This window comes from Fundulus heteroclitus, chromosome 20 (assembly GCF_011125445.2).
Source record: "Fundulus heteroclitus isolate FHET01 chromosome 20, MU-UCD_Fhet_4.1, whole genome shotgun sequence".
NCBI lineage: Eukaryota > Metazoa > Chordata > Actinopteri > Cyprinodontiformes > Fundulidae > Fundulus > Fundulus heteroclitus.
In genome coordinates this window covers 15,294,303-15,306,892 of record NC_046380.1, presented here as the reverse complement: position 1 = coordinate 15,306,892, position 12,590 = coordinate 15,294,303, and the positions used below count along the sequence as shown (strand labels likewise).

Genomic DNA, 12,590 nt, shown 5'->3' with positions numbered 1-12,590 from the left:
AACCACAGACTTCCAGGTATTTCAGTGAAATTTTATAGGATAGATCAACACAAAGTAGTAAATAATTTTACATGTAAATGTACTGTACACACGAGTTTCCAAATGTTATTTGTTTTTACTAAAAAAGGAGCAGATTACCAATGCACGGCACACATTTCCAATATTTTTGTTGTGGAATAGTTTAAAACCGCGGATTTCTCTTGGTTGCACAGTGGAACTGTAGTTAGCACTATTGCATTGCAGTGAAAAGATCCTAGGTTCAAATCCAGGCCTCTTTTTTTGCATGAAGTTTGCTCGTTCTCCCCCCGTGCCTCTGTTGGTTCGCTCCACATACTCCAGCTTCCTTTCACATCCAGCAACATGATTGCTGGGTTATTTGATTGCTTTAAATTGCACTTAAGTATGAGTATGTGTGTGCATGGTTGCTTGGGCTGTCTGTGTCTGTGTGTTCCAGTATTTTGAAGGATACACTCTAGATTTGATTAAATAAAACATGCTGTATTTTTCTGTCTCAGACACATTTGCTTTTAGCTGACATTTAATCAGGGAGCGCAAAAGTGGACTAAAAAAAATGAAAACTTTGATTTATGTTCAGGTTGACTGATGAGATTTAAAAAATACTTTGCTCTGACCTTACTCTCGCTTGAGCGGAGAATGTGCAACTGTCTGCACGTCTGAACTGTGCTTATTCTGTTAGTTATGACATTTATGTTATTTATATCAAGATGCCTGTTTTGCCTAAATTGTGAACACATGCGGAGGCTTCTCAGCAGATTAGAAAATTATCAAAAAAGCTTTTTTATCTCAGATTCAATCTATACAGGGCGTGGTAATCCAAGTTTTGATTTTGATGATTATCACCATATCTAATAAAAAACCTCTGATTGTTTTTCCTCTCAGCAATACCACATAGCTTCCCTCTTTATATCATGACGATAAAAGCAGGCATTGGTACTTCTGGCACGGTGGATAGGTGCCAAGTCCTGCAGGAAACTGAAATCAGAATCTCTATAAAGATTGTCAGCACAAGGAAGCCTGACGTGCTCTAAAACTTCCTGGTAGACAGCCGAGTTGACTTTGGACTTGATAAAACACACTGGACCAACACCAGCAGATAACAGTGCTTCCAAAGTTATGACTGACTGTGAAAACGTCAAACTGGACCTGAAGCAGCTTAGGTTCTGTGCCACTTTTATCTGAAATGAGGGCTTTGGAACAGGAGTATGTCCTGGATTAGTCTGTGTGGTGGCTCTTGAAGCTCTGACTCCAGACCTTGTTAATCCTCCCACAAACTCCTGAATGGGCTTTGCCTCACAATCCTCTTAAGGCTGTTGTTATCCTTGTTGCTTGCGGACCTTTTTCTACCACACTTGTTCCTTCCACCCAACTTTCCATTAATTTGTGTGGATACAGTCGCCTGTGAAAAGCCAGCTTGTTTAGCGGTGACCTTTTGCGGCTTTCCCTCTTTGTGGGGCGTTACAATGAATGTCTGCAGGAGAAGCGCCTCATCAAAATTCTTCCCCTTTATTCAGGAGGCCAGGCCATGGCTAGGTTATACGAAATATACAAATTTGTAGCGCAAATAATTGCTACTGGCATTATGTATTTTTAGGGGAAATATAATTTTGAGTTTTGATTGGCTATAAACAATAATAACCTAAGCTAACAGAAAACAAAACTCTGCAATGAATCAATTTAATGTGAGTCGAATTATAGAGATCAATTCACTTTTTGATGATATTTGAATCATTGGTCCTAACATAGATGCATTTATTGGTCCTAATATTGAAGTAAAATCTATAAAAATTATATATATATATATATATATATATATATATATATATATATATATATATATATATATATATATATATATATATCTTTACACTTTGTAAACCTAAAAGTGCTCCTCTTGTTTATGAGCTGCATAAGAGGTTGTTTACTGTTATAAGAACCTTAAATACAATGATTTTGAGCAGGCTTGGTCTTTTTTTCTGCCCGCCAGCTCAGGAGACAACTAGGGCGCCTAAAAGCCGTGACACAAATGTGCAACATAAATGTGCGAGTAAGTAAAAAATAAACTGACTTTATTTGCCAACTTACTCACTACTTGGCATAAAAACGACTCCATTATGTTTGGGTCAGCCGTGCAGACCAGGTGGGTGCATGGCCCTCCTGCACCACCGTAAAGCACCCTGTGTCTACACCGGCTGATGCACCTTTGTAAACAGATCAGCAGCGACTCGCCCAAATGCCATGTCCATCACTATGCAATTAGTGGAGATACACAATGTCAGCTGTTTAGTCTTTATCTCTTCCATCAACATGATGCTCCGTTATCCTTTACAGGTCACTTCTACTTATGAGTAAAAGGCAGTAAATCATTAACCGTAGATAATTCCATCGTGAAGAAATGCAAAAAGATAACGACAGCAAGGTTAATAAAAACTCTCCTGTTTATCTAAAGAAAGATTTATGAACAGATACTCAAGAGAAGACTGCTTGGAGTAAATGAAATTGATAGAGAGGAGCTTAAGGGGCTAGATGGATGAAAGCAGGTGCACTGAGGAGCAGACGAAGGGCGGTGACAGTGAGCGATGGCCTCATGCAGAAGAAAAGAAAGAAATCTCAACTTAAAAGCAGAATGAAGAAAACCAAAGAGACAGTCAAATGACGAACGTTAGCCGCCACAGATATGTAAAACCAAAAAGATTTCCTAGAAATGCAGGATGAAGCTGAGGAAATGCCCAGTCACTGTGAGGTAATATCGCTCTTCCTCCAGGCAGACGTTCCCGTGAAGGATCCCTGTCAGCTGAGACGTATCGACAGAGCAGCGAAAAGGAGAAGTTGTGCTAAGTGAAATGATTGGGGACAAATTTCAGTGCCAGCTGCGTTTTGAGAATTGTGCACAGAGTCGTTACGTTGTCAGCTCCTTTCATCAGCTCTTGGATCGGCTTCTGAGAAAGACTAAGATAGAAGTGATGGCCGTCTGGCAGGCTGTAAAACAGTGCATGAAATATTGAAGAGGCTTTAATACGGCGAAGAAAGGTTCACTCGGTTCACAGAGCAGGTCACCATAACTGAATTGAGGTTTTACCACCCCTACCAGGCCTCTGGATTTAAATTCTGATTTGTTTTTCACTTCGAGGTGCTTTTATTTTATTATATAAGCGAAAAGTTCACACAGAAAAATGCAAAAAAAAAGTAGAATGAAGGGGAAAATATGACATAGAAAACTGAAGACTGGAGTATCTACATTCTTGTTTTTATATATTTCTTTGTGATCCTGTTGCTTTTAACTGTAGTCATTACATTGAAAATTTACTAATAAAATTGTCATTTTATCAGAATATTGTTTCAGATATTTGTTTATTTGCCCAGTATGAATCAAAAATTGAGCCATTATGGTTAGAGGTTAATTTTCTAACACAGTAGAGTCATTATTTCTGTAATTTAAGTACATTTTGTACTTGTTGATTACTGAAAGGTTGTATGAACTTTATTTATAATAATTTTTAACCACTAAGAGAAGGCATATTATAAACATGTTGAAGCTGTAATTATTCTTTAAGTGATCAGAGTATCAATAAAGTGTTTCATCCCTAGATTTAAAGCCTAAATGAAAATAAAATCACCCTACGATATGATTACCTCAAATAAGTAATCTATAAACTACTGAGAATTTTTTTAAACGTTCTGCTTCAAGTGTCTTACATTTTGCAGTATTGTTTTACATTTCTTTACATGCTAGGTAGTTATGTCAGAAAACCTCCAGGTATGGTAATTTGTAAATACAAGAAAATTCTTTATAAAAGAAACTGAAAATTAAGAGTAAGTTGAAAAATAAGGGTTAGGAGATAGGAACCATATTTTTATTGAATGAATAAAAAGAAATACAGATTTAAATAAATCAACATACCAGCTGCACAAAAAGTATCTCTTGGTATTTTTTTTCTGAGCTCATGCTGTTAAAAAATTTAAAAGAAACTTGTAAAACAAACAAAAAAAAAAAGCCTGTGCAATGAGAATCTGGTCATAAATATTCATACATAAAATTGGCTACGCTTTTCTGCCTAAAGTGGTTATTTTTGTCTGAAAAGACAGAGACGAAACAAAAAATATGGTGCTAAAAGTGTTTAAATAATTAACTAGCAAAGTACCCCAATGTAAATCTGACACTCGCACCCAGAAATCATGGAAGGTACAAAATGAGGGCGCAACATAAGTGATAGTCATAGTTCATAAACATGAGAATCTAAATTATTTTCTACAAAGTGGAACCCCTGGTGTAGCCAACTAACTCAAATGTAGAAACTTTCTAAACTTTAAAGGCTCAGGAAACCTTTGCAGGTGATTTGAGTTAATTAGCTGATTAGGACGCAACATCATGAGTTTCCAATTATCAACTTTTACACAGTATTCTGATTTTCTGAGACACGGAATTCTGGGTTTTCATTAATTATAAAGGAGCTTCACTTTCTGAGATGACTGGCAAAAAATATTGCACTTTTACGTAACATTCACATTTTTTGAGAAGTACTAGTATGTGGCAAGATTTAAAACACCAAAAAAATGCACAAAATACCTTCTGATTGCTGATTATACTTAATGAGTATATCCAAGAATGTATCAAAAAGGCATAAATACATATTTAAGAAAATATGTAAGCAAAATAGAGCATGATATAAAATATTTAACAGGTTTATATAGATACTGATTAGTAAATCTGTTCCAGATGGGAGCTTTGAAAGATGTGGAAGCAAACAAATGTAGGAACAAGAAAATCCCTTTTCTTTTATAAAAGATGGCCTAATGTTTCCCAGGCTAATGTATAGGGCCATTTACAAAGTTTTAAAGTATTTACCCTCCTACAGATGTTTACCGCTTTACCCTCTCCAAACCAACATGGCCGTTTGTATATTGCCCCCTTCTTAAATAAAAAAAGAGAATCAACATTTTTTGTTCAATTAAACCAGTCAGACCCAGGCTTCATTGTTGTCAGACCTGTAGAATCAATAAATCAACTGAAGAGAACCTGCCTGACAGCATGAAGCAGGCTAAAAGATTTCACAAAGCAACTAATATCGCCTCAATCTAAAGAACCTCAAGAAAAGATGAGAAACAAAGTTGACATCTATCTGACAGGGTTATAAAGCTATGTCTAAAGCCTCGGGACTCCAGCAAACAACAGTGATAGCCATTATTCACAAATAGAAAGAGGATATCGTCGGGCATCTTTCCCTGGAGTGGTTGACCTATCAAAAGCGCTTGAGCAATGACTTCTCATGGAGGAAACAAAAGAACCCAGAATAACAAAAGATGCTTTAGATGCCCAGAACTGCATCTAAAGCACTGCAGGGTTCATGATTGAACAATAAGTCAGAGACTGGGCAATAATGGCGTCCATAACAAAGTCCCGAGGGAAAAGCATTGTGCACCAAAAAGAACATTTGTCAAAAATCATCTTACTGACCATCAAGATCTAAACATTCTGAGGACTGACGAGTCAGTAGCAGAACGTTTTGGAGGTTGGGTGTCCTGTTACATCTAATGTAAAACTAAGAAAGCATTACAGCATGTAGTCAAAGATGGTGGTGGTGGTGTAGCGTCTGCTGCTTCAATCAAGCTAAAAGTTACCAGCACTACCAGAGTTCAAGACCTACAAATCAAGCTCGCTTGATTTTTGCAGCGGAGCATAAAGGTTTTTTGGACAAAGTTCAGACGTACGGTAAATCAAAGTGGGGCGCTATGGCACGGTCTTAAACAGGCTGAGTGAATGTAAATACTTCTGCAGGGATAAGTGGACAAAGGTTGCTGCTGCAGCGATGTCAAAGGCTGCTTGGCTTGGTGCGAGTGCTTGATGACAGCTTTTGTTTTGTGGGTAGGTTTAGGGGACACTTAAATTTTTTTAATTAAGCCAGGATGGTTTGGATAGCTTTTTGACCTTAATAACCGAAATCATTTAAAAACTACTTAGGTTATCTTTGAGGTCAAAATTTCTTTGATGCTCTGAAACATTTAAGTGAGACAAAGCGCAAATGCAAGGACTTTCTCTAACGCGGCAAACACCTTACCACAGCACTGAAGCTAATTAAGAATCCTTGCTGCTCCTTTATTTAAGGTTTCCAAGACTTTAATCAACTCATACCATCGTTGGCGTTACGGTAGATTCGGGTCATTTAACTCAGTCAGGAATCTTCCTTAGCAAAAAAAAATATACTTTCAAACCAAACTTTCACTGCATGTAGGGAACTTCTACTTAAAAAAAAAAAAAACAGCTGCTTGTGTGAGCATTCACTTAGTTTTTTGCTTTTGAAAAAACAAAAACAAAACTCTGTTAAACAATGTCATGTTACTTTTATCCGTACGGATCTACAAACAGACTGTCCAGGAGAGAGAACAACTTCCCTCTGTGGTTACAGTTTACAGCGTTTTCTGATATTCAGGACGAACGTCACCTCTCAGAGTGTTTTCGTATTTAAATCTCTTCATGGCTGCTGGTGTCACATTTTCTCTCCAATCCCTGGTTCCTTTTGAAATCTCATTTCCTCACTATCTGTCTAATTGCATTCAGTACCGCTGCTTCGACTAAATATATTCAGCAAGTGACTTTAGGAGATCAGTAAACAGATTTTACTACTCACACTTCCTCAAATTCAACCCACAATATCCTCTTTTTTTCTCTCTCGACTTTTTGGTGCGAAGAACTTGCATCAAAGCCATTTAAAACTCAGACTCACCATCTTCTTTCCAAGTTCTTCAGCCAGGAGCTTGTTCTGCACGCTTTTCTCCTCGACCTCCAGGCTTTTCTGGTCGTAGTTTACAGCCAGCTCCTCCAGGGCCTGAAGCACCTCCTTCACCTCAGTCTTAGCCGAGTCACTTTCCGCCTGCAGCCTGCCGAGCTCTGACTGCACCTTCTCGCTGTCTCCCCTGGATGAAGCCAAAAGCTGAAAGGCAAAGAGGTTTAGCGACATATCAGCCGCAGAGGAAAAAAAAAACAAAACACAATTTATAGAAATAAGAATGAACTGATGCAAAGGAGACATTACTTTTTAAATAAAACAACAGGGTATCCTGCTCTCCTCATAGAAGAGACAAATAGCTTTACAAGACTTCAACACAATGTAGCTTTACAAATGATGCCCGTTCAAGATTTTCATCCTAAAATGTCACAACACACAGAAAGAGGTGATTTTATTTTGCCACTGCAGTCTTTGCTCTTCTGCTGCAGCCTGCTGAGAGTCATATCCCTGAATAGGGGGGTCATTAACTGTAGATAATGCTCCTGCTGGGTTTCCAGTATATTTACACAAGCTTGTGGCTTTTGTCAAACAAATGGCCGCTACGCTGCAACGTCTCTGGTTTGGTGGTTATGATTATGTCAACTCAGCTCACAGCAGGACTACCGGGGGAACATGAATGGCACAGTCCGGGAAACGGGGATTCATTTTATTTTGTGGTGAAACACTCACTAAAACCTGATGTTAAATGTATTCTGTTGTGTATGTAGATACTTTGATTTTTGCTACTTTTTGATTGATTCAATCAAGAAAACATTCCCAAAAAATATAATTGAAAAGTTAAATTATCTAAGCAATTCCACAAAAAAGTGAAACTTATGGATTATATGCAGTATATTTATTACAACGAGTAGTATAATTCAAATAGCCTCGTGAGACCATCTTGATCTCGCGAGCTTTCAAGGTTTCACTCGCAGATCAGTCTGGCTACTCTCCGTTAAAGAAAATTTGGAGCAGTTCACCAAACGAACGTCCAATCAGCGTTGGCTTTGAGGCGGGTTGAGGTGTGACACAACGGGAAGCGCGACAGTTCAGTCTAAAGAACATGGCGGCTTCAGCCAATGAAACTAGCGTTAGCGTGGCTATCGAGCAAGTTTTATCGGAATTACAGAGTATTTCTTCACTGAAAGAGGAGTAAAACACTGCTCTGGAGGCTTTTCTCAGAGGAAAATGTGTTTTTGCTCTTCTCCGACTGGTTTCGGCAAGAGCTTGTGGTTGTGTTTTCGTCGTCGCTGTTAGTACGTCATATGCTTCGTTGATCTGATTGGTTTATTTGGCTTGTCTATCACCGACATAGGCCAATCAGCTAACCAGTATTTTCGCCCCTTCCCAAAATTACTTCAACGGAAGGTTTCCAGATGGATATGCGGAGCAAATCCATCTGGCGGAGTCAGGTTATAATTCAAACACTTAAAACTTAAAATTCTGTTTCTCAGAAAATGTGAAAATTACATCAAATTAATTTTTATTTTATTCTTGAATGAATGAATGTAGATTCTGCTCACGTTGTGTCCTACATGATGATGGGGAAGTTGCTGACTTCACAGTCGTTGAGCCTTATATACAGAACACTATCCACGCATATCAATGGAAAATATAGTGGAAGGAAAAAGTGATGGTAGGAAATGGTGAACATTTCATTGTGAACTCATGGACCCGGAGTCTGAAGGAGGAGAGAAGAGGCAAAGAATCCAAGCTACCTGAGGTCTAGTTGTTGTTGAACTGAAGGACTTTAGTTTGGTCTGTAGTCCTGAGTTCTGTGTCACTCTATATTATTTAGTATTTCAATAGATATTGAAATTTACTGCTGATCTGTTTAGTTATTTTACTCATCCCAGTGCTTCCCGCGCTCATCTTGTTCACTTCTTTTTTCCTGTGTTCCTTTGTTTTGTTCACATAGTCTCAGAGGGATTTCTAGTAATTGACCCTCGGCGCCTCGCTTCCCCCCCCCACAGCTGCAGCACATTCAGTAAATTACACTCAGCTGCTCATTCTTCCACCAAACACTCTTGCCAGTATTTAAACCAGTAGTGTCAAGCTCCAGTCCTCGAGGGCCGGTCTCCTGCGACTGGCTGCACTGCGTCGACACACCTGACTCCAATATGAACCCATGAACAGAGCGTGACTGCATGCTAGAGATGTACTTTAGCCATTTGACTCATTGGGGGGGCAAGGGACACATTTGAGTTTGAGACCACTAATTAAACTGTCTGTCTGACGGTTCTAAGTTTCAGGTTTTTTTTTCTAATTATGAGTCGCTGCTTTACCAAACTCCTGTCAACCCACAGTTGCATCTTCATCTACCCTAAAAATGAGAACAATATGAAGTTAGCACAGCCAGCCATGTGTTTTGGGGAGCCATGTTATTTGCTGCTGTTTCATCCACTGTGTTTCATCAAGTCCAAAGTCAGCACAGCTATCTTTTTTTCATTTTCTAGCAGGACTTGGCACCTGCCCAGAGGGGAAAAGTACCAATACCCAGTTTAATGATCATGGTATCAGTGTTTGATTGGCCAGAAAACTGGGCTAACCTGTTCGATAAACAGAATCTATGGGAGGCATCCAAGAGGAAGACGAGACACCAGATCCAACCGTGCAAATTATCTGATGGCTCATCCATTACCTTAGCAGAACCACAGGCTGATTGCCTCAATGCCACACTCATGCAGTAATGTGTGCAAAAAGAGCTACGATAAGCTTCAACATTAACCCTTTAATAGACGGCTGGTTGCTGTGCTGTGCTCCGCCCTCTTCAATCCATTCATCCAGCGCCGGTTTCATGGCAGTTTGGTTTAGTTTTTCTCAGCTTAAAATAAAAAAAATGGATTTAACATGTTTATTTGTTCACATTGAAATGACCGATCCCCCCTTTTCTTTTTCATCATATCTGAGGAGTCAGGTTGGACGAGAGCTCCATTGGTATTGGATGCATGAACTGTACAATAGGCCTACATGGATATACCTTCCATTGCTGAAATTGCTGTTTTAAATCATCTATTTGTTTTATGTAATATAACTGAATTTTAACCTTTCTATAGCCATATGCCATAATCATAACAGATAAACAGACAGGCGCTTAAAGTATCACAGGTATGTATCTAATGAGGTCAAATATTTCAACTGAATGACTGGATTTGTTGATGCACTAATTTATTTATAAGCTGCTATGGTTTTAGACAAGCATATATTTATATGTTTAAACCATTCCATCTCAGCAGGAACATTAGGCGACCTTAACATTAAATCCAGAACATGCCCTATTCCTCTTATTGCTAACGCGGCGAGCCAAAATCTGTTGTAAACACATCCTTTTATTGTCTTTTTTTATGGATTTATTAAGGGGAAAGATCTCCCCAGAAATTTCCAACAGGATATTTATAATAACATGTCGTAAATTATTATTTCCTTCTTCACTTGCAAAAAAAAGTTTTACTGGCTGAAAAAGCGACTAACTCCAAAACATCTTCTAACTAAACAGAAATGAATTCGAGGGACTTCCTAACGAGCTCCAGTCTTTCATCCGTGTTTGCACTGATGAAACAATGTTCTGCTTTAAACTCCGGTTAGCAGAAATCCACTCGCTGATCAGCAACCAGAGTCTCATTTACTCGAGCTCCTTTTTGGCAGCAGACATGTGTTGTTTTTCCAGCTCGTTCATCTCAAAGGGGCAGGATGGTAACGCGTCTCACGGCTGACTCCTGTTTAAACTGTGACGCACGCTCGCAGGGGCTACGGCCCACTGTGAGCTGTTTAACCAAAGCGTTGAAAGGATGCAAAAACCGAGATCTTTTACCTCCTCCTGGTCGAGCATCTGCTCCTTCAGCTTCTCCACCATCTGGCTCTGATGGTTGATTTCATCATCCTGTAGTTGAACAGAAACAGTTAATCTGTATGTCTTTATGACTGTACAATGAGCATCTTCTGTGTGATCACAACTTGTGCAAATGCTGGATAGTACACCATAAGCAATACTGAAAAATTCATTTAAAGTGTTGTTTTTCCAGCTCAATTTTGTATGTATAAATAAATAAAAAGTCAAGCTCTTTTACACAGAGTCACGGACGTGTGATGATTTGGTGGCTTTCTTTCTTCACAGCTATGTTTGTAGACCTGCTGGACTGGACTATTTAAAATTCTTGTTTCCAAGAACTCAAACTTTCTTGCAGCCTCTAAGCTGATATTAGGCCTTGGTTCTCCAGGTCTTCTCAGGCTTTTCAAGTTTTTCTTTACAATTTTGGCTGCTTTGTCCAGGCCTTGTTACTGACTATTATAGCAAATGGTACAGTATGGGCAAGGGGGAGGACAAAAGAAGAAAGCCATAATGGTATCTGCAGCAGTTGAATAGTGTCTCTTTGAGAAAGGAAGAAATAAAAAAGTCCATGAAACTGAGAGATGTGTCATTTTTTCAGCGATCTACCTTACACCAACATTTCAGTCCACTGCTCTTTGAGAAACACATTGTTGGTGCTAAATGAAAACTTGTCAAACTGGGTTTGTGTTTTTATTTTCAACCTATGAAACTAAAGAAATGCTCAGAAGTTAAATACCTTGATTCAATAAAGATCCAACTTAGAATCGCTGTGGCCTGTAGACACATCATCCCTTCAGTTTAGATCAGTTAAGGTTGCTTACTAAACAAATAGACTGACAATGAGAAGGGAGGGGGGGGGCAGCAAAGGTTCGAGGAAAAAAAACCTTTGACTTTTTAAAAAGTCTTTTAAATACGTTTTCATCAAGACCACTTTATACACTGCAAAAAGAGAACTAAACATAAGTAAAATTTTCTTGAAATTAATGTATTTGCCCTTGATTTGAGCAGGTAAATAATATTATTTGCCAGTGGAATGAGTATTTTTACCCCTAATATAAGATAATTAGAAATACTGCTCTTGAAATAAGGTGATGGAGATGAGTTGTTCCTATTTTAAGTGCAAAAAATCTTCTTCCTTCGGCAAATAGTCCTATTTATCTGCTCAAATCAAGGAAAAATACTTTAATTTCAAGAAAGAAATGTTTTATTTTTAGGTCTATTTTTGCAGTGTAAGCCTGGCTTCTCGGTAGGTAAAGTATAATCTCAAGACTTTTGCACTGTGGTATATATATTGTAGGAGTTGTGGCCTAGTGGTTAGGCGGTTAGCGTTTGCGTCTCATAGAGGTTGCTAAGGTCGCCGGTCCAAAAACTCAGTTTGTCACTGTGGCATAATTTCAGCATAATTCTGTCTGGTAGCATCTCTTGCTGTTTAAGAGACAAAATGTCAGTAGTAAATATAAAAGTGCAGTACAATGTATGTTATATGTGAAAATTGTTTTAAAATGGTATATATAAATCGGCAGTATTAAAGCTAGTATGAAAGCAGTTTTGACAATATTCTTGGCATTGCACTGGGAGGTAGTGATGTGTTTTTGTGGGGGGCTGACATGGTCCCTGCAGTAGTCTCTTCAAAGCCACAAATAAGAAGCTGTGGTTCAGTTTGTTGGCGTGGGCTCGTATGACTGAGTCAGAAAAGAGGGCTGGTGAAAAGAAAGTGTCCCGGGTGGGCGAGGTCTTTCCAAATCTCTAAGGCCCGTCGGGGGAGACGGCTTGAGAAGATCTCCTCTGTGCGTGGGAGTGGAGTGCCGAGGACCGACTGAGCCGGCCTGATGACCTGCTTCGAGTGTTTCGATTGGGATGCAGTGCAGCTGGCGTACAACGCTGTACATACACAGGTCAGGTCACTCGCTATTGTGCAGTTGTAAAAGTTTTTCAGCAAAGGTGGGAGGGAGTGATTTACTCCTCAGCATACTCAGGAA

The 12,590-nt window shown here is 38.9% G+C and overlaps 1 protein-coding gene across 2 annotated transcripts in view; it reads right to left on the bottom strand.

The window, feature by feature from the left end:
• The window catches only part of kif5ab (kinesin family member 5A, b), a 110,914-nt gene that overhangs the window by 37,787 nt on the left and 60,537 nt on the right, over positions 1-12,590 (bottom strand). For both annotated transcript variants that reach the window (XM_012869352.3, XM_012869351.3), the window contains exons 13-14: positions 10,594-10,662; positions 6,741-6,947 (exon numbers count right to left, since the gene is read on the bottom strand). In XM_012869352.3, the coding sequence (XP_012724806.2) occupies positions 6,741-6,947; positions 10,594-10,662 (276 nt within the window). The remainder of the gene's footprint in view (positions 1-6,740; positions 6,948-10,593; positions 10,663-12,590) is intronic.